Raw genomic sequence first — 25,000 nt, forward strand, 5'->3', positions numbered from 1 at the left:
CACGTTCCTGCGTCTTGCCTGTAGCCGCTCTTTCATTCGTCCACGTCTAATGCACCCGCCCGGAGCTTCCCTTTATAGTTCCCTTCTAATGAATTTATCCCGCTGTGCACACTTCTACACACAAATGTAGAGTTTAGCCCCAGCCCATCTCTTCCATTCCACAACAAGCTCTGCTTTGCCTTGGGATGCAGCTGTGCTTTATACTCTGGTTGCAACCATCGCTGTTAGGTTGGAGGTAGAGTCATTTTTCACTGTTGCTTTGCTGCCCTACTGGTCCCATGGGCCCTCGTGTGCCACCTTGCTTGGAAATGGGCATTCTTTTCCCTTGCCTCCGTCCATGTGTGTGTGTTTGTGTGTTTGTGTGTGGGTGGGTGTGAGTGGAAAACTGGTCCGGACTGGTTGCTAAGCCGAGCTGGAGGCTTGACAGATCATCGCATGACTCTCCGTGTGAGAGGGGGAGTGGAGCTCCACCCACACCGCATTAAACCCGTGCCAATGGTGTTACATCACTGCTCTGGAGTAACATGTATTTACCATGGCAGAACAATGCGTCAATCCAGAATGAGATGGCTCATAGATTTCAGAAGATCCCCCTTGCCCAAGTAAATGCCATGGGAATTAGTTGTTGATTTGAGAGGAGGAGGGGGGAAAACATGTCCCCAGTGCACAACCTTGAACGCAAACATGAGCACCGACACAGCATTCCCGTTTTTGTATCCACATCAACCTATAAAAGCGGCACACACAAACACCATCAAACTGGGCGGCGGTGGCTAGGAAGCAAACAGTGGGTAGCTGGTTCCATCCCGGCACCTCGTAGCCGAGTGAACGAGGCGTGCACCTGAGCCAGATGCCTTCCCCTGGCTGCTCCCGGCGAGCTTGCATGGCACACACCTCCACACACCTGAGCGCGTGTGCGCGTGTGTGTGTGTGTGTGTGTGTGTGTGTGTGTGTGAGTGGGCGATCGCGAGGCTCGCATTGTGAAGCGCTCTGAGTGGCCGCGGGTCAGAGAAGCGTCGTCGGTCTAATGTGTGATTCGCGTGGCTCAGAGGCTGCGCTGTGTGCTGGCGGGTGAGTCAGGGTTCACAGTGAATCAGGGCTCTGTGTTTTCTGTGCTCAGGGGCGTGGGCTGCATCTTCTACGAGATGGTCACAGGCCGGCCGCTGTTCCCCGGTTCCACAGTGGAGGACGAGCTGCACCTCATATTCCGCATCCTGGGTGAGCCACAGCGGTGCAACGAGTGGGACATCCGCGCACGCTAGTGTGTTTCTCTGTGCGTGTGTTTGGGTGCTGAGGGAACTTACGTTTTTCTTTGCTCCCAGGTACGCCCACGGAGGAGACCTGGCCCGGCTGCACCAACAGCGAAGAGTTCAAGACCTACAACTTCCCCAAGTACAACGCAGAGCCCTTGGTCAACCACGCACCCAGGTGTGTGTCTGTGTCTGTGTCTGTGTCTGTGTCTGTGTCTGTGTCTGTGTCTGTGTCTGTGTCTGTGTCTGTGTCTGTGTCTGTGTCTGTGTGCTTGTGTGTGCAGGTATGTCTGCTTATGTGACATGCATGCACCTGTATAGATTGGAACTGAATAGCCGGAGAGACTATGACGACAGGAAATACAGGATTGATTTTCAATAAGAGCTGCAGCATATCCGCAATTATTTTGATGGGCCAGAACATTACACCATTTTATAGAGCCTGGATCGAGCATTAGACTCTCCTGAAATCCAATTCTCTGTCTCTCTCTCTCTCTTACTCTCACTCTCCATCTTATCCCATCTCTCTCTCTCTGGCTCTCTCGCCATATCTTTCTCACCGTCCTCTCTCAATCTCTCTCTCTCGCTCTCTCTCTCTCTCAATCTCTCTCTCTCTCCCTCTCTGTCACTCTCTCTCGCTTGCCCTATCTCTCTCTTTCTCTTTGCCTCTTTCGCACTCTTTGGTTCTCTCTATGTTATTTGCATATTCGTCTAATCCACTCCCTTTATCCTTTACTCTTCTTTCTTACAGGATAGACAGCGATGGCCATGATTTGCTATCCAAACTCCTGCAGGTACGACGCAACAGCACAGATGAGCAGAGAATAATGAATAATACATTCATATTTCCTATTCCTATTCAGACATTGTGTAACCTCGCTGGCACCTTTTTTGTTTGTCTGTTTTGTCTGTTGCTTTCGGTCCAGTTTGAGGCCAAGAAGCGTATTTCAGCAGAAGATGCCCTCCGGGTGCCTTACTTCAAGAGTCTTGGAGAGCAGGTTCAGTCACTAGTTGATAGTGAGTACACAGTGCTTATGCACACACGCTCTCTCACCCACAGGCACAAACATAAACACACATAAACATGCACACGTATCTATTAATCATCTGTATTTCTTCCTCGCACCTACATATTTATTGTATGGTTCACTGTCCTCCGCAATTGATGCCATTTGGGTTCTGATTCTAATCTCTTATGTTTCAGCTGCCTCACTCTTCTCAATAAAAGAAATTCAGCTCCATAAAGACCCAGGCAAGAGGTCTGCTGTTTACCCAGAATCAGGTGAGCGTTCAGGAACAAGACTAGACTAGGACTAGAAGATTTAAACAATGTCTGTAACAGGATACACTCACTCTCTGTTCTTTTTGGCTCTCTCTGTCTGGCCATCACACATTAAACCCAATCTGTAGGGGTTTTGCTTGCAGACTCGTCATAGTCTGGAGGCACTCTTCATCTTCAAAGGTTGAACAGGAAGAAGGTGGAGAAAGAAAGGGCTCATATCTATAATTCATGTAATGATGTTAGGCACAGAGTGAATTATGACTTTCTGCCGCAATGGGCCGGAAGTTCAATCTCTAGAGGCAGAAAGACAGTCCGTCGAGTGAGCAATGCACAAGTTTTGAACTTGTGCAGGTCAAAACTGCATTGTTAGAACATGTTTGCTGAATACACCCAACTAGGTGAGCGTGGTCACACACACACACACACACACACACTGTTTTCCAGTAAATCACAGACCCACTCAAATCCCAAATCAACCTCACCATGAGCTCCCAACCCTCGAACACGACATGATTAGACGCAATGCTATGATGCATGGTTATTTGTGCAATATCATGCAGAGGAGGAGAAAGAACAAAGCTTTTGATTGTGAACACCCACCTGGTAATGTAAGAAAGGTACTTTGCCAAGTGCTATCCTACTTGTTTGGCACCATTCCGTACAATTGTTCTCCACGTGTTCGTACATTCTGAAGAGGTGTTTGTCTCATGCCAGCCGGGCAAATGTTCATGTACAGGTCATACTCACTGTGCATCCTCAACTTCCTCGTCTCAGATTATTTATCTGTACCACTTAGTGTGTGTTTGTCTCTTTTTCTCTGTCATCTCTCAACTGTCTTTATCCCCCCAAATCCTTTCTATTTCTCTTCTCTGACGTCATCTCTACAACACATTGAACCCCAACCCCTCCAATTCCTCAATAACCCGCCCCCTTCCCCCATTCCCCCTCCAAAAAAAGCAATGGCACATAAGATAGGCTCCGCCCCCTCGCAGTACTTCCAGCGAGAAGCAGCCAATCCCAGGGCTCAGAGTCAGGCTCTCGCCTCCCCTTCCACAGGCTGATTGGCCAGAGTCCATCTGGTAAATACGCTCTCTTCATTCTCTACCCGATTCCACCTCTCCTGTTTCTACTTCTCCTCCTTCCTGCTGTCTTGTTTCTTCTCTCATTGCCTGTATGTGCACTTGTCTTTATTCATTTATTCTTTTCTAATGTGCATTCCTCACATCTAACTCCTCCCCACACTGCCAGAGTAAACATCACCCTATTAACGTACCCCCCCCCCCCCCCACATCCCCCTCCCCCGGTAATGTTGGCCGTCATTCCTTTTTTGTTATGTTATGGCTCGTGGGAATAATCCCATTCAACTGCATTGTACAGTTTGTTTTTGTTCGACTGTCCCCCCTGTCTGTCGCGCTGTTGCTGTTTTTTTCTGCTGTGCATCCACAACCCTTTGTCTCGGTTCTCACTAGCTTAAATTTTAGTTTCTCTCAGCAAACCCGTTTTTTTTTTTCCTTTACTAACGTATGAAAGGCGGCTAACACCTTCACCAGGAAAACAACTTAGTGCTCTTTATTAGAAATGGACTACTGGGGATTCTGATTGTTTTTCTGTTATCTGCAGTCCTGTTCAGGTTTCTCCAGCGGGAGTTGTAACCGTTATGTTGAGTCTGTAAGTGTGCGTCCACTTTTGGTGTGATGCTGTGTGTGTTTGTGTGTGTTTTTCATTTGTTTAATTTTCATGAGTGGTGTTGCTGCTGAGTAGTTTTGAGTGTTACAGGTTCCGGTAAGTATGTTTTGGGTGAAGAATATCATTTGGGGCGTGGTTGCATGATGTGATATGCTATATTTCTATGCTAATTGCTCTGTTTTTGTGTTGTTTGCCTTGGGTAAATCAGTGTGTAGGGGTGTATCTGGGTCATTCTTAACTTTACCAATTATTAGCGTCATTTGAATTAAACATTTTTTCACTCCTATTTCCTTTTTAACTATTTTTTCCTCTCTGTCCTACCATCCCTTTACTCTCTCTCTCTCTCTCTCTCTCTCTCTCTCTCCTACTCTCTCTCTCTCTCTCTCTCTCTCTCTCTCTCTCTCTCTCTCTCTCTCTCTCTCTCTGTCTCTCTCTCCCAGCCCAGGGGAAGAGTAGAAGGCAGAGTGTGTTGTTTTAGTGTCGGAGGGGTCCAGTGAAGGTGTGGAGGCAGGGAGGTCCGGTCTCAGACACGCGCTCACTGACCCCCACCGCACAAACTAAACAAACGGAGAGACACACACTCTCGCCAGGGACGTGCCGTAGGAGGCAACAATGATGACAACAACAATGACAACAACATAAACAACAACAACACCACATCACCACAAACAAACAAAAAAAATACCTGAAGAAGAAACCAGAACTATAAAAGAAACTGTCAACTACGCCCGAATCGAGATTGAGAAACTGCGACCTTAAACTTGATAGAAGATAAATAAAGTAACTCCCCACTACCGAGAGAGAGAGAGAGGGAGAGAAAGAAGAGAGCATGAAGATGGGCAGGGGAGAAAAAAAGAGAGCAAGAGGATTCTCATTGCTGCTGCTGTTACGACAGCTGCCCAGGGGAGGGCAGTGTGTACGACGTGGACTTAAACAAAACCTTGCTGTATCAGTGAGAAAGAGGGGAAACCTAGCCCTTGGAAGGGATGGCGGACACACTTAAAAAAGAGCATGAGAGAGAATGCAACCGTCTTTCTCTCCTTTGGTCTTTTTATTTGGGGTCGGCTGAACTGTTGTACATAAAGAGAAGGAGTTTTAGAACTCTGCTTTTTTGTTTTATAAATATCAGCCTGAATCCCAAACTCTAAAGACGTCACCTTATACATGCAGCCCTTATAACTATTTGCCTTTTCCAATAGAAAACATCTGACAGACAGGCACACTTGCCCCCTCTCCTTCTTACTTTCGACTCTCTTGTCTCTCACACACACACACACACACACACACACACACACACACACACACACACACACACACACACACACACACACATACATGCTCTCACACACATGCAAACACACATCCACACACACACACACACACACACACACACACACACACACACACACACACACACACACACACACACACACACACACACACACACACTAATAACTAAGAACATTTGATTTACTTGAACATTATCACGTTTATGATTGGAGTTTAACATGATAACCTTTAGCACCTTATTGGCCAGTAGTGGTTACGCTCAGCCAGCTGTCACTCAGTAGGATGCAGAGAACTCACCAGAAATGTATATAGAAACACTAAACTAGCCATGTGTAAAAATGAGGCAGGAGTATGTCCTTTCAATAATGGAATTGGCTGATAACCATTGGTCTCACTATTTGGCATGTCATCGTTACATGTTAGAATAAAAGTTTGCAATCTGATTCAGTGTGCTAGTAAGTCAATCATAACGGAAACAGGGATTAAGAAAATAGATCAATGTAAAAAAAGTTGAAGTGTACAATTACGTGCTCATTCTCAGACCCTCGTTCCTCTACTGCCTTTACTATGAAGGTTGTTTTGACTTGTCGTGTTCTGTAGCATCGATGTTCAACTGTTCTCTTTGCACCCGATTTTACCTCTTTACTGACAAACCCTTTGTCAGTTACCTTCTCCCACCTACTCCATATTTGTATTCTTTTACTTTTTTAATCTGTATATATAGACACACAACCATGATATTTACTTTTAAGTAATAAGTCGGAAGCAACAATGTCCCTGGAGGTTATTCTCATTCTCACTTGTGTTCCCATGTAAAAAAAACTACAAACAGCTGGTGACCTGCTGTGAGCGTGTTGCACATTCCTTGAGCTCAGGATTATGGGTAGTGTAGTGTTGGTAGATGCGGTGAGGTACAGCAGCTCTTGTAAGTAAAGTCTGGTTAAGTCCCTTTTTGCAACTCGAGAGCAGACTGACTGTATGTAAGTATTACCTATGATTATGATAAATAAAAGTAACAACTCTAAAGTAATTTCATCAAGTCACTGCTTAGGACTTAATAGTGTTGCTGTTCATACACCTTGCCGTTCCTTCCTCTTTTTTAAATCCCTTCAAGCATGTTGGCATAACAAAAAATATGTTTTACTGGCGGTATGGGAAATGGCCCCCTCTTTTCATTGAAGTTTAAGCGAAAGGTCAGAGAATGGTTACTATTGATTTGGACGTAATGCAGAATCAAAACTACCCTACAACAAGCACTTTAACATTCTGGATGACAGTTCAAATGAGCTATGATGGCCAGATAAAAGCCTGTGCTGTAGCCCTACAGTACTTAGACAGTGAAGACAGTAAAACTCTGCAGTCTAAAGCCAGCCCTAAGACTGCAGTCTTGGAAGCCTTTCTCACAGCTTGTGAAGGGAACGTGAACACACAAAGTAAGCCTATTTACTCTTGCATCCCTAAATCAGGAGAAACCGGCACATTGTGTATAGATTAAACCATTCCCTCTTCTTCTAAAGACTGTCCATTGAGTTCTTACAAAAGTTCTCACCTAACCCTGATTCAACTTGTAATTGTTTATTGAGTTGAAATTTCCCTAAACTGAAATCAAGCTCGATGAAAAAAAAAAAGCCGTCTTAGCCTCATGCTGTCATCCTGCGAAAAGAACCAACTCCGGACCAAAGCATATAGCATAGCCTCATGGAGCCAGGTTGCTACTTCCACATACCCGTCCTCCAACAAGTCCTGCGTGTGAACCAGACTGTAGGTGTGGATGTCTTAGATTACAGCTTCCCTGTGCACAGTCACTCCTCTGGGGTTTCTTCTTTAATGGTCGTTCACCAAAACACAGTTGGGATAGGATCCTTGTTTTATGCAGGCAAACCCTGGGGAATGATGGCGTGTTGCATGAAGATAGAACACACCCCCTCTGTATATGTGTGTATATACATGTATATGTACATATATACGTGTCTATACATATGCATATATGTACACATATATATATAGTGGGGGAAGATATATATATAAACAAATCTGCGCAGGTTTTATACAGCTTTTCCCATTCTGACCTCCTTTTGTCCTTAACCTTGATGGAATTCATAGCAATATTAAGATAACTATTACAAATGCCAAGGGTGTAGAATAATGATGATTGCGTTTTTCATTGAGTCAGAATTTTGGGGGTACTAACTGTGAATGACTAAACTGTGAGTCATCTGAACGGATGAGGAAGGTGTCTGTGCAGATTAATATGTTGAAAAGAACGGGGCGGGGGGAGGGGGGTATTGCCGAATATTTGCTGATTTTATTATTTGATTTGATTTCTTTTCCTTTTCTTTTTTTTACAATGAAAGCCATAGAGTTCATAGAATTGAGGCTGAAGTGAGAGGAGGGTGTTAAAGCACAGACCTTGAAAAGAAAGTCAGGTTCTGTACTTCTAATTAAAAGAAATATGTTGAAGAAAGTTGTGGACGTCCTTTTTTTGTAATTTGAAATGATTGAAATGATTGATTGACGGTAGGGTATGGAGCAAACCTTAAATGCACCAATCCAGGAACTAAGTAGATTTGAGGCAGTGCTAATCAGGGTTCATTACTAAAGCACCTTTCTCAAGGGGCTGCCAGATGAAGAGAGCTTCCATAATACATGAAGCTAATGGGATCAGACGGGTTGGTATAGCAGCTGGCCAGCTCTGGTGTCTCCACTCTTATCGGATATGCAGCTTAAAGCACTAAGGACTTTGGAGTCATGAATATTTCATATTTGGCTATATAGTTGTATCTAAAAGCAAACAAATGATGGAAGCAGTTCACTTTTTCACTATTCCATGTTAGCATGACTTTACGTGCCTCCCCTTTCTTATGAGTTGTATAAATAAAGTCAAGTTTCAGTATCTATATTAGTATGTAAAATATAAAAGCTTTAAACCGAGACAGTAATCTCCCCAAGGATCTGAAGCTTAAAACCCAAATCAATTTAGATTTAGGTCACTATTAAAGGGCTACATAAGTGTGTCCTGGAACATAGACCACACTATAACACTAACAACATCATAACACAACCACAAATGAATCACGCATTTTAGTGATACAAAAACATGAAAACTCTAAAGTCATCTCCACAAACAACCATTCAATCATTACATCATCATGATTTTGCTGGCACACATATAAACAAGGCTTTGAACACGACACTAACAAAGTCCTTCTCCCTCCAGATCTTTGTTTGAATGTTTACGCGTATTGCTTTGAGTATAAACGGTCTTGTCTCCCGCTATACTGTCCTGTGCTGAGGCCCAGGGATTCCATCCACACAGGAGAGTCAGGACAGTGCAGTCCCTGAACTGGAGAAACAAATACATTTTGTGTTTATTGCAGATCCTTTTTAAGTGTGAATATTACTAGAAAGTTGGTTTGTGTCTGTGAGTGTGGGGGTATGTGTGTTCATTGCAAATGTATGTGTCCACATGTACAGAAGTCGCAATGAGTATTTTTATTACTGTGTGTGTGTGTGTGTGTGTGTGTGTGTGTGTGTGTGTGTGTGTGTGTGTGTGTGTGTGTGTGTGTGTGTGTGTGTGTGTGTGTGTGTGTGTGTGTGTGTGTGTGTGTGTGTGTGCGGCGTGAGTGCGTTCATACGTACGTCCACACATCCACATATATCAACCCAAGTACCTGTCGGTTCATAAAGATGTAGATGATGGGGTTAAACATGGTGCTGCTCTTGGCCAGGAACACGGGTACAGTGGCGATCTGAGGGCTGATGTACAGACTGGGATCCAGCATGACGGTGAGTGCCAGGGCGGCGTAGGGCAGCCACGCTACCAGGAAGGCTAACACCATGAGGGCCACCATGCGTGCCACCTGCAGCTCCACACGGTTGGTACTACCCCCCAGGGAGACCTGGAGCCTGGAGACCTGTACGGACATAGACAAGGCGACGGCTGAAACGTGCCTGTGCAGACTTCACTCAGAGAGAGGGAGCCGAAAATTACACGATTTTGAAACTAAACCACTAAAACCATGCCCCCTCCCTCCCTGCTGCATCTCTTCTTACGTTTCTATGGCATTGAGAAATGTGGCATTTCACGCACTTGTGATAAACAGGCAAGATGGATTCCCCAAACCAATCATGGAAGAGACGCCCAAATTGTTCTGAAACGAGCTGGGAGCACTCTAAATCTAAGTTGGCTCATAGAGAGCCTGGAGCAGCAAACTCTACACATCATTTTTTAGACATGGCTTTGCCATATCTAAAAAATTACAATAAAATATTAGCTCAAATCTAACCTAGATCACTGTAAAAACATGTCTACACGATCCTTTCGTCAAACAACCCTCATCTTAAAGTGCAGTCCTCAGGGTCAGCTGCCTCTAATGCCCTACTCCCCTCACTCATCTTCATCCTAAGACCGACCTGTCTCAGGGTCCGCAGGAGCTGGCAGTAGGACAGCAGGATGACAGAGAAGGGCAGGGCAAAGCACAGCAGGAAGTAGATAGCGATGTAGGACATGTTCCCCGAATTCCGGCTGAACCAGTCAGGGGCGCAGGAGGTCTTGACGCCCTCCAGCTGGAAGCTGCCCCAGCCGAACAGCGGCGGCGTGTTCCACAGGAAGGACCACAGCCAAGAGAGCACCACTCCCCCCACCGCATGCCTGCATACATGGGAGAGAGCGGGAGAGAGTACTGCCCGTCTGGACACTGGGAGGCTGTAAAGGTCACATGGGTGTCAATAAATGTAAACATACCTGGTCTGAAACTTGACAGCCCCCATGGGTCGACAGACCACCATGTAGCGTTCCACTGCGATCACAGCCACTGTGCACAGACTCGCTATACCTGGACATAAGGGTTGTTTTGATAGATGGACGGGACGCAGGCTGAAGGACATGCTGAAACTTTCACACGTTTAAAAATTGCTAGATTGTGGCATTAACACTACCAGTGAGCTATGTGAAGAATGTATGAATTCACACTATGCACGACGTGCAAAGGGCAGACAATATTGTATAAATAGGGTTGTATTAATTGTACACATTATTATAAAAAAATTATAGTATTGAACTAAATGTACATACGATTGTATTAAATGTATATAGCAATGTATTAAATGTATTTGTATTGTATCAAATGTATATAGTACTGTTTTAAATGTATATAGTATTATAATGACTATTTAAAAAGCCCAGACTTACCGAAGAAGGCCACAGCGAAGCCCTCCAGCACGCAGCCCAGCCGGCCCATGCTGAAGTAGCCCATGGCGTTGGCCACGGTGGTGGGCACGCCTCCGAACGCAGCGCAGCCCAGGTCGCACACGGCCAGGTTCACCAGGGCGTAGCTCAGGGGCTGCCGCTGCTGCCGGTGTTTCACCGTCACCACCACCACCAGTAGGTTGAGAAGGATCCCCGCCGCCGAGACCAACCCCATGAGCACGGCCAGAGCAGTGTAGGCGCTTGGAGACAGAAGAGGAGGCTCCTCGGTGCTGTAGGGCCACGAAGAGTTTGGCCGGAGGCTGAGGACGACCTGTAGCGGTTCCATGGTGTTCGTTGGGCTTTGACCCTCCCTCGGGTCGGAGATTGGTCGGTTAGGGGCGATGAGGGAGATACCCGAGGCACTACAAGTATGCCAAAGTATCTCTCAGTGTCTCAACACTCAAGCATTCATGACTCCCTTGTTGATCCTGAAGCAAGCTTCAGATGCATGGCCGAGACTGAAACATTTGGTCAGGAGCTGAGAAAAGGGACCAACAATGTATCCACTTGACTCAATGAGACAAGACAGATGAGAGAAAGGGGGAATCCCACCCAACAATGGTTTGATACACCTTCTAGTGCCTCTTAAAGCCTTTAACAAGAGGAGGAGATCAGTGCAGACCACCTAATAAAGAGGATAAGAAGAGAAGGGCTCAAACTCATGGTTTTTAATGCACATAAATGTAATCCTCAAATCCGGATTGGTAGAGAATAACTTACTGTGAGTGTCATATGGTTGAAAGCACTGCACTTTCCTTGATTGCTGGGGCCACAGCTGCCGTGGTATAGGAGGTGTTTAATTATCAAGTGCTTGTCTGTCAGACTTAATGCACTAAATTACAGTGTTCATGCGTTTGGCGTAGGTGTTAAAGGTGTCCTTTAGCCTTGATAGGCTAAAGGAGTACGGTTGATGAGCAGTTATAGCCTAAACCACATGTCAAATATTTTTGAGACTTCAGTTAGCTATTCTATATGGTGTTGAGATGATGGTTATAATTATAATTTATTTATTTATTGGAAAGGTGCAGTTGACCATCTTATTCAGGATTGGGCATCTGCAATAATAATTCCAACAATAAATTTGATTGAATCTTGAATCAAATTGATAGGGCAGAATTTAACATAAGATAAAGATACTACTATCCAGGCTAATTTAATGATAACATTGAAGTTGATCTGCTTTAATTGATTTTTAAAATTGTACCCATAACCAACATACATTACATTCACTTCAGTGTGTTAATATTTTTTCCTATTTGCTATTGAAATATATTTTCAATATTTATATTATTCAGTGTATAAGACAGATGGCGGTATATCACAACTGGAGCACTTCTTCTGAACCAGAACATCTCGGGAAAGGTAAGAGCCATGTTCGAAATGTCAAAATGTTTTCAGGCCTTTTTTTCTTACTTAAATACATATATTTAATTATACTGAAACCTCGAAGGCAAATCAAATTGCCTTACAAAAATAGACCTGCTGTATTTCTTAGAACTAGGTAGTGCGTTCATACAACTCTCAGCCACTAGATGGCGGTAGATAAATACCACCATCCTTGTTAAAGCTTGGTCCTTTGACCCGTAAACAGTCGAGTCAAGATGGCAGCGTGCGTGAGAAAAGCCGCTCATGATATAGATACGAGAAGCCGGACTGATGATGTCCTCTTATCCGAGGGAATCGACTTTAATTCTTTGCTGTTGTCTAAGCCAGTACTCGAGGGACTTTCTGCGTCGGGATTTCAGAAACCATCACCGATTCAGCTCAAGGCAATCCCACTTGGTCGCTGTGGTCTTGGTGCGTGTGACACATCCCAACTGTTTATTAACGTGCAGCCCACCTACCAATGATGCTTTATTTGACATTAATACGTTTATTTCATGTTTTAGATTTGATCGTACAAGCGAAATCAGGCACAGGGAAGACATGTGTCTTCAGCACCATTGCACTGGATTCACTGATCCTGGAAAATGTCACCACTCAGGTGAGATGACTTGAATCATAGAAAAACACTACTGCTAATAATATTTCATTCCATTCTATCTAAATATGAGCTGAATTAACTTTTCGTATTATGCATTTCACCGGGTAACTTGTTGTACCTCCAGGTTTTGGTACTGGCTCCGACCCGGGAGATAGCTGTTCAGATCCATTCAGTGTTGATGGCCATCGGCAGTGCCATGGAAGGTCTGCAGTGCCATGTCTTTATAGGGGGCACGGCAGTGAGCCAGGATAAAATCAACCTGAAGAAGTGTCACATTGCAGTGGGCTCCCCAGGTCGGTGGCGAAACAGTACAGTGAATGAAAACACAACATCATTACATGCCATACTAAAGAGATGCATTACTTATTACAACTGTATTCTGTTTGGTCAACAGGCCGTATCAAGCAGTTGATAGAGTTGGGGATGTTGTCTACAGCCAGCATTAGGCTCTTTGTCCTGGATGAGGCTGACAAACTGCTGGAGGAGGGCAGTTTCCAGGAACAAATCAAGTAATATGAATTGTAATGGGTGTGCTTGCACACTGTCCATGCACTATTACCCAGATTATTACTGTTATCTAAACAAAGTGATATCATCACTGACTCTTTCACTTGCCTACTTTCTCAGTACCGTTTTTAAACGTTTGTTTGTACATGCTGCGTCTCACACACTGCCTTGTTCCCCCAGTTGGATATTTTCCTCTCTACCAGCGAACAAACAGATGCTTGCCCTTTCTGCCACCTACCCAGAATCCCTTGCACAACACCTGTCCAACTACATGAGCGAGCCCACTTTTGTTCGGCTCAACCCCAAAGACCCTAGTCTTAAAGGTAATGGCGGTTTTAAAATGTAACTTTTTAAAATGTGTTAAAGTAACAGCTGTTTGACTAACTGCTGTGAACAGCTGTGCTCCGAATCACATGGTTAACATATTAACCTTTTTAACTGCATGTCAAGATGCATTATTTACAGCTACAGTAATTTGTTTTACAATTTATTAATTTGACTTTGGATGCCCCCTCCAGGTTTGAGGCAGTATTACAAGCTTGTGAACTCGCATGCTCATGCACATAAGGTCTTTGAGGAGAAAGTCCTGCATTTGCTTGAGCTCTTCAGCAAAGTACCTTTCAACCAAGCACTTGTTTTCTCCAATCTACATTCAAGGTAGTTATTTCAATGTTGTCTCTCAAAGTGTCTCATAAGTAAATGGAAAAGTAGCAAATGATTTTGAATCATCTCTTGGAAACTATACTAACTGTTCTTGTTTTTGCAGGGCTCAACACCTGGCAGACATTTTGTCCTCTAAAGGCCTCCCTGCGGTCTGCATCTCAGGTGAGATGAAAGTCTGATAAAGTTAATCTTTTTTATTTATTTTTATCTTCCCAGGGTGGGATTGCTACACTCTGCCGTATTTTGTACTGACTTGATGAATTTATCCTCTCTGAATGAAGGCCTTTACTCATAATAGTCATTAAATAAATAACTTGTTTCTGTTTGTCATGTGATGAAACCGTTTGCTGCGATCGGTGCAGGTGGGCTAACTCAAGACCAGAGGTTGGAGGCCATGTCCAAACTGAAACAATATCAGTGTAGAGTACTCATCTCTACTGATCTGGTAAGAAACACACAATAACACTTTTTTTGCGTGAGAAATTGCATACAATTCTATACGTTGTTTTTCTACTTGCATCATGGCAGCAGAGCTCTTAAATACTCTCTGTTAATCCTAAAACGGATCACAAGATATTTTATGGGACTACAACACTAAATTACACACACACAACGTATTCACAGATGAACTGGACACGATCAATCATAGCATGATCATGTCTGGCGACCTTTTTTAGAACAAGGACGTTTTAGTTTACATCATTTCAACAATCAATTCACTCCACTAGATAGGTTTAGTACTGCGTTGTTCAACTTTTTAGTACGACTGACCTCCTCTGCTCTGCTCAGACCGCCCGGGGTATCGATGCGGAGAAGGTGAACCTGGTTGTAAACCTTGATGTCCCCAAGGACTGGGAAACGTACATGCATCGCATTGGACGGGCCGGCCGCTATGGTCAGTTTCCCTCAACCTGGTACACTCGTGTTACTATAGTAACGATTGATTGGATTACTAGAATGTAATTCATTATGTTTATTTAAAAAAAATGTTTACATTACATTAATTGTTTTGCAACACGCATTGGATTAGACTGATCTGTTGACCTTGTTCGGAAAATCTGTCTGACCTTACAGAAGGTCAAGAGTCTCTTACCAATCATCTACATTAGGTTTCCTAATTATCTGGAGCCTCTTGTTCCCTCCCGCGGCGACATCCTCATAATCAGTACGCTCTTTGTTGATAGGGACTCAGGGGCTGGCGGTGACATACTGTTGCCATGGTGAGGAGGAGAACAAGATGATGGCTATTGCTCAAAAGTGCAACCTGAAATTGTCCATACTGCCATGTGAGTGTGGAATCATATTTTTTTGTCTTGTGTTTTTATGCATGTGAATACACTAGATACATTTGAACAACAAACTACCTAATGTTGATTCAGCATGCTTGTTCAAAAATACAATTATGTTAATGGTCATTTTGGTGACAATTAACGAGTGTCCCAGGCCAGCACTGGTTTGTAACGCTCCCTGTGTCTTCAGCCCCAATAGAACCGGGGTTGATGGAGGAGTCGTGCGACTGGGGGGTCAGCGTGGAGGCCTCCACACTGGGGCCGACATCCCAACTCTTCCCCAAGCAAGAGAAGAAGAAGAAGAACAGGAAGGCTCCTGACGTTCCTGTCGCCACCGCCGCCGCCGCCTCCTCCAGTGACCAGGAGGCCTCCTCCACGTCCTCGGCTCCACCCAGGGACCCTGGTCCAGGCGAGCGTTGGCCCAAGAAGAGCCGTGCTCCGCCCGAGCCAAGAGGAGACAAAGTGGAGGAGAGTCGGCCCAAACCGGCGCGTCCCATCAAGCACGCAGCAGCCCCCCAAGCCAGGCATACGCCAGCCCCCCAAGCCCCCCAAGGCCCCACTCGTAGGGAGCTCCAAGAGGCCCTCCCTAAGATCCCGCCCCTCAGCTCCTTCAAGAACCTGAGCGACAGCCTCATGACCCTGGAGGAGGCGGAGCTAGACTTCCAAGCCTTCATCTCCGAGGGCCCGGGGAGGTCGGTGGAGGTCATCAGGCAGTTCAAAGGTCAGAACGACGACGGCCAGCCGAGTATGCACACCGAGTCACACGTGCTCCACGACGACGAGGACAACGCACTGAAGCGCTCGCTGCAGAGCGGCGGCCGCGCCGCAGCGCCGGCGCCACGCAGGACGCCGCCGCCGCGCAGGACGCCGCCCGTCAAGATGGAGGTCGACCCCGCCCATCGGAGGTCTGGCTCTGGGTCTTCAAGCTCGTCCTCGTCCTCCTCATCCTCCTCGGATGATGACGACGAAGGCATGGAGGAAGAGCGGCCCAAAGCGAAGGCTCCGCCGCGCTCTGGCTCGTCCCAGACCGACGCACGGCAGAGGTCCCAAGCCGAGCCCGGTCCCAATAAAAGCAAGGCTCAGGTTCCCGCCCTCCCGCCAACAGCGTCCCATCGGACAAGTCGCACACCACACGGGGGCGCCCTCGAGCGAGACAAACCCGCACGAGGGGGTCACCCGGTCCCGTGGAGGGAGGAGAGGAGCCGGGCTGACCCGTCCCGAGAGGGCAGGGGGGCGGACGGCGCGGTGGGGAGGAAGGAGCAGAGGGTCTGCGATAAGAGGAGACGGGATGACGAGGGAAGGGAGGAGATCATGGAAGGGCAGCCGAGAGGGGAAGGTAGTAGTAGTAGTGAAGAAGAGGAGGAAGAGGAGTGGTCGAATGCCGACGACTGGCGAGCCTATTACAGATCCTGGGAGCAGTACTACGAAGCCATGGCTTGCCATCCTCAGCCCGGTTACCATAGCTACTACAGCCAAGCCAACAGCTGGATGGCAGCATATCGCATGAATACAGTCTACATTAACGAGCTCCTTAAACACTGATCTGGAAACTGCATGGGTGGTCTTTCAATACTTGCAGAATAACTGGGGGAAATAAAGTTATTGTAACACAATGTAACAACTTAACCACATTTTGTTATACGGAAATCCACTGTTGGTATTGATATCTGGCTTAAAGTGTGTAATTGTGTAAAGGGCATCCCGTTTCCAAAGTTTCCAAGTTTCCAAAAATGTAATGAAATTTGCTCATTGGTGATGCCATGACATTTATTCAAAACAAAAATGCTAAAGCTAATCAATCTATAAGTATGTAATAATATGGTTGTGTATCATTTGTGCTTTTCTAATAAAGACAATGTAAGACTGATTAAATTGTAAAAAAGTCAAATCAATCATTTGTAAAGATCTACAGAGTGCAATAGTCCAGGGAGGAAATTATTTCAACATGTCCTTCGGCCGGACATCGTCGATCAAGGTCGGAACACTCAAGTGCACCCTGAACACGCGGCTAATCAGCGTAACCACTCACTTCACACAATCAGCCTCCGGCTGCCGTGTGCCCTTGAGCGCGCTCGGGATATATCAGGGTGCGCGCTAAAGTGTAAATCACCAGGTAGTTGTGCCTTCTCTGGTCAGAGCCCGATGGCAGGGGTGATAGGACGGAGACTCAGAGCTGAATTTATTTGTGTCTTCAACTTGTTTTAACACTCCGGATAAGCGTCATCATGACTGGATCTGCTCACCAGTTAGGCCTGCTGCACTAATTGTGGACATGTGCATAACTGCATAACTTAATTAAAAAAAAATGCGCTGATAAAGTAACTATGGCTTCGCACACTTGTTGGAACGAAACCGCTTCGCAGCAGGAAAGCGAGGTGAATCCCGCGTTCCTGGTGCTCAACTGCGTCATCCTCTCGCTCACCTTCGTCCTGGGCTTGCCTGCCAACCTGTTGGTTTGCTGGGTGGTGTTCAGAAACCAAAACCTCCAGACCTCTAACAACGCGCTGCTGGTCAGCCTGGCGGCCAGCGACCTCCTGAAGTGCTCCGTGGACACGCCGCTTTTCCTCTTCTCCTTCCTCAGCTACGGGAGACACCTGGAGGTGTCCGTGTCCCTGTGCGCCGTGCAGCGCTTCTCATACGCGCTGTGCAGCTGCGTTCAGCTCCTCACACTGGTCAGCATCAGCGTGGAGCGGTACCAAGCCATCGCCTTCCCCTTCCGGACGCAACGGAGGAAGACCAGGGTGTGCATGTGGATCCCGTCCATCTGGGTCTGCGGCGTCCTCTTAGCCGTCGTATCGCTGGCTCTCTCAAAACAGGAGCTGTATCACATGCTCTGCCGCCGGTACCCTTGGGGGGATGTGCCCGTTGAGACTCTCCGATCTACGGATCCGTTCGGGGCCTATGTCCTGGTGCCTGTGTGGGGTTTCTCCTTGACCCTGATCGTTATTTACTACGCGCGAATATTCAAAGTAGTCCGGCAACACCGAAAGCGAGTCTACGACAACGGGATCCAGCTGAGGCCAACAACGAAACAGGTGTGGAGGTGGTTCAGCTTCGCGGCTTCAGAACCGGGACCAGCTCCTCGTCGTACTCCTCCTCAGCGCCATCACCTCAAGCTGCTCCCGGCAATGTGTCGGCCTGCGTCCAGCAGCACGCCGCCGAACAGCCGTCTGATCACCGTGGCCGAGGCGAGGACGTCCCGGGTCATCAAGGGGAAGCCCCCGCGGAGCCCCCTTCCGGAGATCGCAGGAGCGGTTTGTATTCTGACGCCCCTGGCGAGAGAGCGCGGGAAGAAACGGATGGAGGGGAAGCTGGCGCAGCGCTTCGGGTACATCATCATCGTTTTCACTCTGTTCTGGGTGCCCATGGTTGTGACCCTTTTGATGAACATCACCTCGTGGCAGAACACCAACTCAGTGAGTAGTGTCACCGTCCGTTCCTAGTTTGTTCGGAATCCTTCTATTAATCTCGCCTATTTTACAAATAAACTTCAATCCAACACGTTTTCGATAATACGTATTGTATTCCCTTCTGTGTGAAGCTAAAACATCTCTTTTCAAATCCCTAACTGTTGCTTTGCGTGCTTGTTGCTCGCCCCCTGCAGCTGGCAGTGGAGCTGGAGACATCTGCCATGGTGCTGACCAGCGTGCCGGCCGCTGTAGACCCGCTCATCTACACCATGGTGACCCGGCAGTTCCGCTCCGAGCTGAATAAGATCCTCTCCTCGCTGTCGGTCTTTCCGCGGAAGTTTAAGGGTTGAACGACCTGTTTATAATTCACATTATGCATTGACTTACGTCTAGTTTAGTCTGCACCTCTTCTACTGAGACAGAGTGGCTGCTGTTGTTCTGAGGGCAATCATATGATGACTGTAACTCTCTCTCTCTCTCTCTCTCTCTCTCTCTCTCTCTCTCTCTCTCTCTCTCTCTCTCTCTCTCTCTCTCTCTCTCTCCTCTCTCTCTCTCTCTCTCTCTCTCTCTCTCTCTCTCTCTCACACACACACACACACACACACACACACACACACACACACACACACACACACACACACACACACACACACACACACACACACACACACACACACACACACACAGTTGTTGGGATGACTATAACATTAAATAGAGGCCACAGAATATGTATTTATGGCAGATATATATGTTTTATCAGGCGTTTCACAGTTGGGACACAAGACAAGGTCATAAATAATATCCAACACCTGACAAAATACGACAGCAGTTACCTCAACAACAACAACAGGGGGCAGGAGAGAAAAAGCGGGAAAAGTATAAAAGAGGAGAAAAAAGATATGACACAGAGCATCGAGAACGAGGGAGAGGGCGATGGAAGGAGGGAAGGCGACAGTTGGAAGGGAGGGAATAGACAACCAAACACGATCACAGAGACCTCCTTTCTGCTTGAAAAGAAACCAAGGGGGGGGGGGGGGACATAACCGGCTGCACTAAGGCTGAAATAAATCTGTATTGCGGCGTGCAGAACGTAAAAAGAGGCCTTTAAGCCACTGCTGTTGAGACGAGAACCCGACAGACGCAGAGCCCTGCTCCCGTGACGACACGCGGCCTAGCCAGCAGATGGGGAGGTGGATACCCACGGTTCTGTTGTTATAATAAAGCTCATGTGCTCTGTAAGCTGACCCACCTGCCTGTGCTTGTTTTCATTGATGTTGGGAAAAAGTTCACTTTGAATCCCTTTGACTAAATTTTTTTAAACGTTTACACCAATACAAGCCCTCAAATGATGATTTTGTAACTGGTGGTCTGACCTAGGAGTCCAGTTCTGCACAACACAAAGCCAGCTGACTTGTCAACTGTATGCCATCAGTCCCGCGTCCGCATGGCCACCATGATGGGATTCCACTTGAAACGCTAAGGCGGCCGATGGGCTAACTGAGTGTCGTTTAACTTTAGTTAGAAATGATGGTAACGGTCTGTTTCTGGGGTGGGGCTGGGGGGAGACTGGGTAAATGCTGGTCTAGTCGCATGGCGGTGGTGCAGGGATACAAGCCTGTACACTGAAAACCCTACAGAACATACACGCATGCACGCACACACACGCGCGCATACACACAGACACACCATGTACTCGGGAGCAAAGGGGAGCTTTTGAGGGATCATCCGCATTAGACCCTGCCTTCCCCTTTCCGCTCTGTGGTCGCCAGCCGACCGTGGCTTCAAGTTCTTCGGGAACAAAATCAAATAGAAAATCCAGTGAGGAATTAAGACAATTCTCTGGAAACACTGAGAACAAAAAAAAACAACTCACAAACAGAGTTTGCTAACCACATAGTGTACACACATACTTAACAATTCTGGGCCAACTATAAAGTCAACAAAACAAAACAAATGCCTGCTTACTCTTGAGGAACGATTGACGTCTAGGACACCTACGCAAAGCAAACTGTTATCACACAGGACAGGGGACAGGGAGGGGGGGGGGGGTCGGGTCGGAACAGGGCAACAACAAGAGAGAGATCAGAAGAGAACGAGTCTAAGAGAAAGAGAGGACAGCTTCACTGGTCTGCCAGATGATGGCCAAATATTACAAAATATTCTATTAACAATATTCACAAAAGAATCCAGGCTCAGGACAGTTCAATGTCGGAAATTCTCAGCAAACACCTTGTGCTTTTATTCAATAGTGGTGGCTTTAGTTGAACTTGTACCGTTTTTTTGGTTTGCTTATAAGAGAATTGGGTACTGGTGAGGTCCGTGGCACTGCGAAGGCCGAGAAAAGTCAGCAAAAGAAAAATTAAATAAGAAGGGAAGATAAATCGATCCCCTTTTTTTATTGACTCAAACTAAACAGGCACATTTTGTGTAAAAAGGCTTGTAGCTGAGAATTTTGGACAGATACGTGTACGATGAACCGTTCAGAGTGGCAGCTGTACCATGAGCCAGAGAAACTTCCAGAAGTACTCACGTCTCTGATATCTTACACACAAAGGATACATGTGTGCCTGACACACACTCACATGCACACACACGGACACTGACAAAACATAGACAATCACCCACACCTACACCCAAACCTTCTAGCCACAAGATTGATCACAATTCATCTCCCCAGCATACATTCATGAAAGCATACGTATTAAACTACTTCATAAGTTTCACCTCTTTTGAATCACATTTTTTTTGCCCGAGTGGATTTGATATTGATGTAATATTTCACCACAAAGAGAATGGTGGCATAATTCATCCATCAAAAGCTTAGCAGACCGGAATGACACATCATACCAAAAGTTATGTCGGTGGAAAAAGTTTCTCATAGTCTGCTTCTAAGTCTATTCTTTTTTTTCAGAGGTTTTTTTCAATAGCTTTTTCCTGTTATCTCCTTCTAGAAAAAACATACATATATATTTCTTTTTTTAAAACTGAAACCAAATCATTAAAGGTGCTATGTGCACAGTGACACATTACATACAGATCTCTGATCTGTTAAACACTCACACAACCCTTTGCCGGAATCCCAAATCAAACAGGTTTGCTGTTGTTTTCTTGACAACTGCACACACACGCACAAACACACAAACACACAAACACGCACGCACGCACGCACGCACGCACGCACGCACGCACACACGCACGCACGCACGCACGCACGCACGCACGCACGCACGCACGCACGCACACACACACACACACACACACACACAAGCACACACACACAGTCACACACACAGTCACACACACACACACACAAGCACACAGACAAACACGCACACACGCACAAGCCGGCCTCAACCAACCGAGAACACACTGTATCTAAAAATTGTCCACCATCCGCACGGGGAGTGCATGTCATTGTACTACATGTCCAGGAGATGGCAGTCTCCACCTTGGTCAGATTTGCGTCCTCTGAATGAGCTTCTACTAGTCCAACCGATTCCGGTCCACCGTCCCTCAACCCTAAGTCTTATTCCAGAGTATTTTTTATTCTAATGTCATCCCGTCCTCCTGAGCCTGCGTGACCCGTGTGAGCCCGGCTCAGTCTTCACAGCGCGGACACCTTGACAATGTTCTGGTGGTGGGCGGGGACCGCCGGCGGCTGAGCGTCCCCCTCCGGGCTGTTTGCCGCCGGCGGCGTAGGAATGCTGATGATCGCCGTGGTGACCTTGCCCCCGCTCTGGCAGTTGAGCGGATGTTGCTCTTCCAGGCGCATGTTGAGGCTGGAGCGACTGCGGCGGAAACGGAAGAAGAAGAAGAAGAAGAAGAAGAAGAAGAAGAAGAAGAAGAAGAAGAAGAAGAAGAAGAAGAAGAAGAAGAAGAAGAAGAAAATAATTTACATGAGGTTTGACCTGTAGGATTCTAGATGGATGGGTTGAAACAAACTCCATTCCAGCCAATTTGGGTGTTGAGCAAGCAACTGCTTAGACTAAGACTTTGACTTAGAAAAAAATCTTTTTTACAGTTAAAATGCATTCACTGCTCATCTGACAGTTACTGAATCACAGACTTCTGTTAAAGTTTGTCAAAGTGAGAATATCTCAAACAAAACCAAAAGTGTGTGTTTGACCTCCAGTGGAAAGGTACTCGGTTTGATCCCCAATGTTCTGCATCTAACTTTGTGGCCTCCTTGAGTAAGCTACAGGACCACCTGCTCATTGATGCCTGTCTCTAAATGAACTGTTGTGAATCGCATTGGAGGCGTTGTGACCCAACACGGTGCTTTTAGCGGTTAAGTTACCTCAACCCATTTGCATTTGGATGCATGCTTGCCATCAGCCATTGGTCTATTGAGCTAACCATTCCCCACCAATCCGGCCAATCACTGCTCAAGCACCGCCCCTGAATGTAATTGGCCTGCCCAAACTGTAAGGCTCTTCCTCCACACCCTCTTGTCACACAGAGACTGTGAATCAAGTCCCTTTAGAGGTAAAACCGTCTGCCAAATGAATTAATAATGACCTCCAGAGGTATCTAAGGAAAGATTGAACAAATGAAGAAACTATGCAAAAGCACCTTTGACTGCCGGTGAAAGGTTCATTCCACACCAGAGAGCGTGCATTCAAAGTGCTGCGCTGCCTCATGTCCTCTGATCTCACCTGGTGGTGTGGGGCTGGATATGTATGGTGCTCAGCTCCTGCAAGGCGTGTTGATGTGTGTGTGGGTGCACCAGGGGATGCATCAGAGCACCCGAGGGCACGCTGGAGTTGGGTAGAGGCGAGTGTCGCTTCTTGCTGCGGCGGGTGCAGCAGGTGCCCGTCATGCCCTCTTGGCTGGAGAGGGAGGGGCTTTGAGACTGGTAGTTCTGCCCCGCCTCTAGATAGCTCTGCTGGTAGCATTGCTCGTTTACAAACTCATGGTTCTGGAGGGAGGGAGAGAGAGAGAGAGAGAGAGAGAGAGAGAGAGAGAGAGAGAGAGAGAGAGAGAGAGAGAGAGAGAGAGAGAGAGAGAGAGAGAGAGAGAGAGAGAGAGAGAGAGAGAGACAAAGAAAAACGAGGATCATGAACATTAAGTAGGAGCATTTTATGAGGTCATAGTTTTGCCCCCCCCCCACACACATACACAAACGCACATACACAAACGCACACACACACACACACACACACACACACACACACACACACACACACACACACACACACACACACACACACACACACACACACACACACACACACACACACACACACACACACACAGCAGCCTTAACTAGCTTTTAGTCTTTCCTTTGAATATATTTTCCACCATGATCCTGTGAGTTTTTGCTCTGCTGATTCTTACATCACAATTTATGCTGTCCATGTTCAGTTTGTGCTGATACAGTGGAAGGAATTCATATCGTATATACAGGCAGGCATGTGTGTGTGTCTACATTCATGTGTGTGTGTGTGCATGTGTGTGTCTGTGTATTAGACCATAAGTGCATCATTACGTTCTATAGTGGGAGTAATGCTGTGGCGTGATACCTGCCTAACGTAGCGTGTCTCTGATGCATCTTGAACCGTAAAATAAAAAGAATGCTGGCGGTGTCCCAGCGCAGAGTCTGTGGGTAACACAGTGTACCATACATCATGCTATGCTGTGCTGTACTGGTTTATTGCACATATTTTGGGTAACTACTGACACAGATTATGAATACAAAGTTTATACAGTTATGGCATAATTGTTCACCCCATTGCAGAGCTCAACAAAAGTGAGTGTGTACGTATGTGTGTGTGTGTGTGTTTGTGTGTGTGTGTGTGTGTGTGTGTGTGTGTGTGTGTGTGTGTGTGTGTGTGTACGCGTGTGTCTGGGTGTGTGTGTTTGTGTGTATATGGGTTTGTGCGTGTATGTGTATGCCTGTGTGTGAATGTTTGTGTGTGTACTGTACGTATGTATGTGTATGCCTGTGTGTGTATGTTTGTGTTTGTACTGTACGTATGTGTGTGTGTGTCTGTGTGTGTGTGTGTGTATTTAGTGTGTATGTGTTTGTATGTATGTATGTATGTATGTGTGTTTAGTCTGCGTGTGTGTGTGTGTGTGTGTATATACACAGATGTGTATGTGTATGCACATATGTTAGTGTGTGTGTATATACACCGATGTATACGTGTATGTACATATGTTAGTGTGTGTGTATAAACACCGATGTGTACGTGTATGTACATATGTTAGTGTGTGTGTATATACACCGATGTGTACGTGTATGTACATATGTTAGTGTGTGTGTATATACACTAGGGGTGAAACGGATCAGTGTGTCCACGGTTCGGTTCAGATAACCGTTTTGGGCCTCGGTTTCGGATACGGTTCGGATTAGGATCATGTCCGTGGTAGTAAATAGGCGGACTTTTTT

General features: G+C 46.4%; 5 protein-coding genes across 11 annotated transcripts in view; 3 read left to right on the plus strand and 2 right to left on the minus strand.

The window, feature by feature from the left end:
- LOC130382588 (cyclin-dependent kinase 17-like) overlaps positions 1 to 5,550 on the plus strand; it is a 37,430-nt gene extending 31,880 nt beyond the window's left edge. For 3 of the 7 annotated variants that reach the window (XR_008895596.1, XR_008895595.1, XR_008895597.1), the window contains exons 12-19: positions 1,121 to 1,218; positions 1,323 to 1,428; positions 2,002 to 2,044; positions 2,177 to 2,267; positions 2,455 to 2,532; positions 3,490 to 3,611; positions 4,153 to 4,200; positions 4,659 to 4,683. Coding sequence is in view for 2 of the 7 variants with exons in the window: in XM_056590434.1 (XP_056446409.1) it covers positions 1,121 to 1,218; positions 1,323 to 1,428; positions 2,002 to 2,044; positions 2,177 to 2,267; positions 2,455 to 2,532; positions 4,659 to 4,696 (454 nt within the window). In the remaining 5 variants the exon portion in view is untranslated. Of the gene's footprint in view, positions 1 to 1,120; positions 1,219 to 1,322; positions 1,429 to 2,001; positions 2,045 to 2,176; positions 2,268 to 2,454; positions 2,533 to 3,489; positions 3,612 to 4,152; positions 4,201 to 4,658 lie in introns of all 7 variants that reach the window. The other 4 variants (XR_008895600.1, XR_008895599.1, XM_056590443.1 and 1 more) reach the window with 4 other exon arrangements.
- A 2,908-nt stretch (positions 5,551 to 8,458) lies between these two features.
- Positions 8,459 to 11,321, minus strand: LOC130382610 (parapinopsin-like). The gene is made up of 5 exons (XM_056590460.1): positions 10,700 to 11,321; positions 10,253 to 10,343; positions 9,922 to 10,159; positions 9,180 to 9,422; positions 8,459 to 8,851 (listed from the first exon to the last, which is right to left on the minus strand). The coding sequence occupies exons 1-5, from the start codon at positions 11,040 to 11,042 to the stop codon at positions 8,702 to 8,704; spliced, it is 1,065 nt and encodes a 354-aa protein (XP_056446435.1). The 5' UTR covers positions 11,043 to 11,321; the 3' UTR covers positions 8,459 to 8,701.
- Positions 11,322 to 12,336: 1,015 nt separating this feature from the next.
- Positions 12,337 to 17,067, plus strand: LOC130391059 (probable ATP-dependent RNA helicase DDX20). The gene is made up of 11 exons (XM_056601249.1): positions 12,337 to 12,553; positions 12,646 to 12,740; positions 12,865 to 13,033; positions 13,135 to 13,249; positions 13,428 to 13,570; positions 13,766 to 13,904; positions 14,014 to 14,072; positions 14,273 to 14,355; positions 14,700 to 14,805; positions 15,095 to 15,196; positions 15,390 to 17,067. Exons 1-11 carry the CDS (start codon positions 12,358 to 12,360, stop codon positions 16,739 to 16,741), a joined length of 2,559 nt encoding a protein of 852 aa, XP_056457224.1. The 5' UTR covers positions 12,337 to 12,357; the 3' UTR covers positions 16,742 to 17,067.
- A 456-nt stretch (positions 17,068 to 17,523) lies between these two features.
- On the plus strand, positions 17,524 to 18,959 carry LOC130405227 (D(3) dopamine receptor-like). Its single transcript, XM_056610641.1, has 2 exons — positions 17,524 to 18,615; positions 18,804 to 18,959. The coding sequence occupies exons 1-2, from the start codon at positions 17,524 to 17,526 to the stop codon at positions 18,957 to 18,959; spliced, it is 1,248 nt and encodes a 415-aa protein (XP_056466616.1).
- Positions 18,960 to 21,905: 2,946 nt separating this feature from the next.
- The window catches only part of LOC130382617 (potassium voltage-gated channel subfamily D member 3-like), a 100,919-nt gene continuing 97,824 nt past the window's right edge, over positions 21,906 to 25,000 (minus strand). Inside the window, exons 8-9 of the mRNA XM_056590472.1 lie at positions 23,265 to 23,527; positions 21,906 to 22,397 (exon numbers count right to left, since the gene is read on the minus strand). Coding sequence (XP_056446447.1) covers positions 22,214 to 22,397; positions 23,265 to 23,527 — 447 coding nt within the window. The 3' untranslated portion in view covers positions 21,906 to 22,213. The remainder of the gene's footprint in view (positions 22,398 to 23,264; positions 23,528 to 25,000) is intronic.

Source organism: Gadus chalcogrammus, chromosome 1, assembly GCF_026213295.1.
Source record: "Gadus chalcogrammus isolate NIFS_2021 chromosome 1, NIFS_Gcha_1.0, whole genome shotgun sequence".
Classification (NCBI taxonomy): domain Eukaryota; kingdom Metazoa; phylum Chordata; class Actinopteri; order Gadiformes; family Gadidae; genus Gadus; species Gadus chalcogrammus.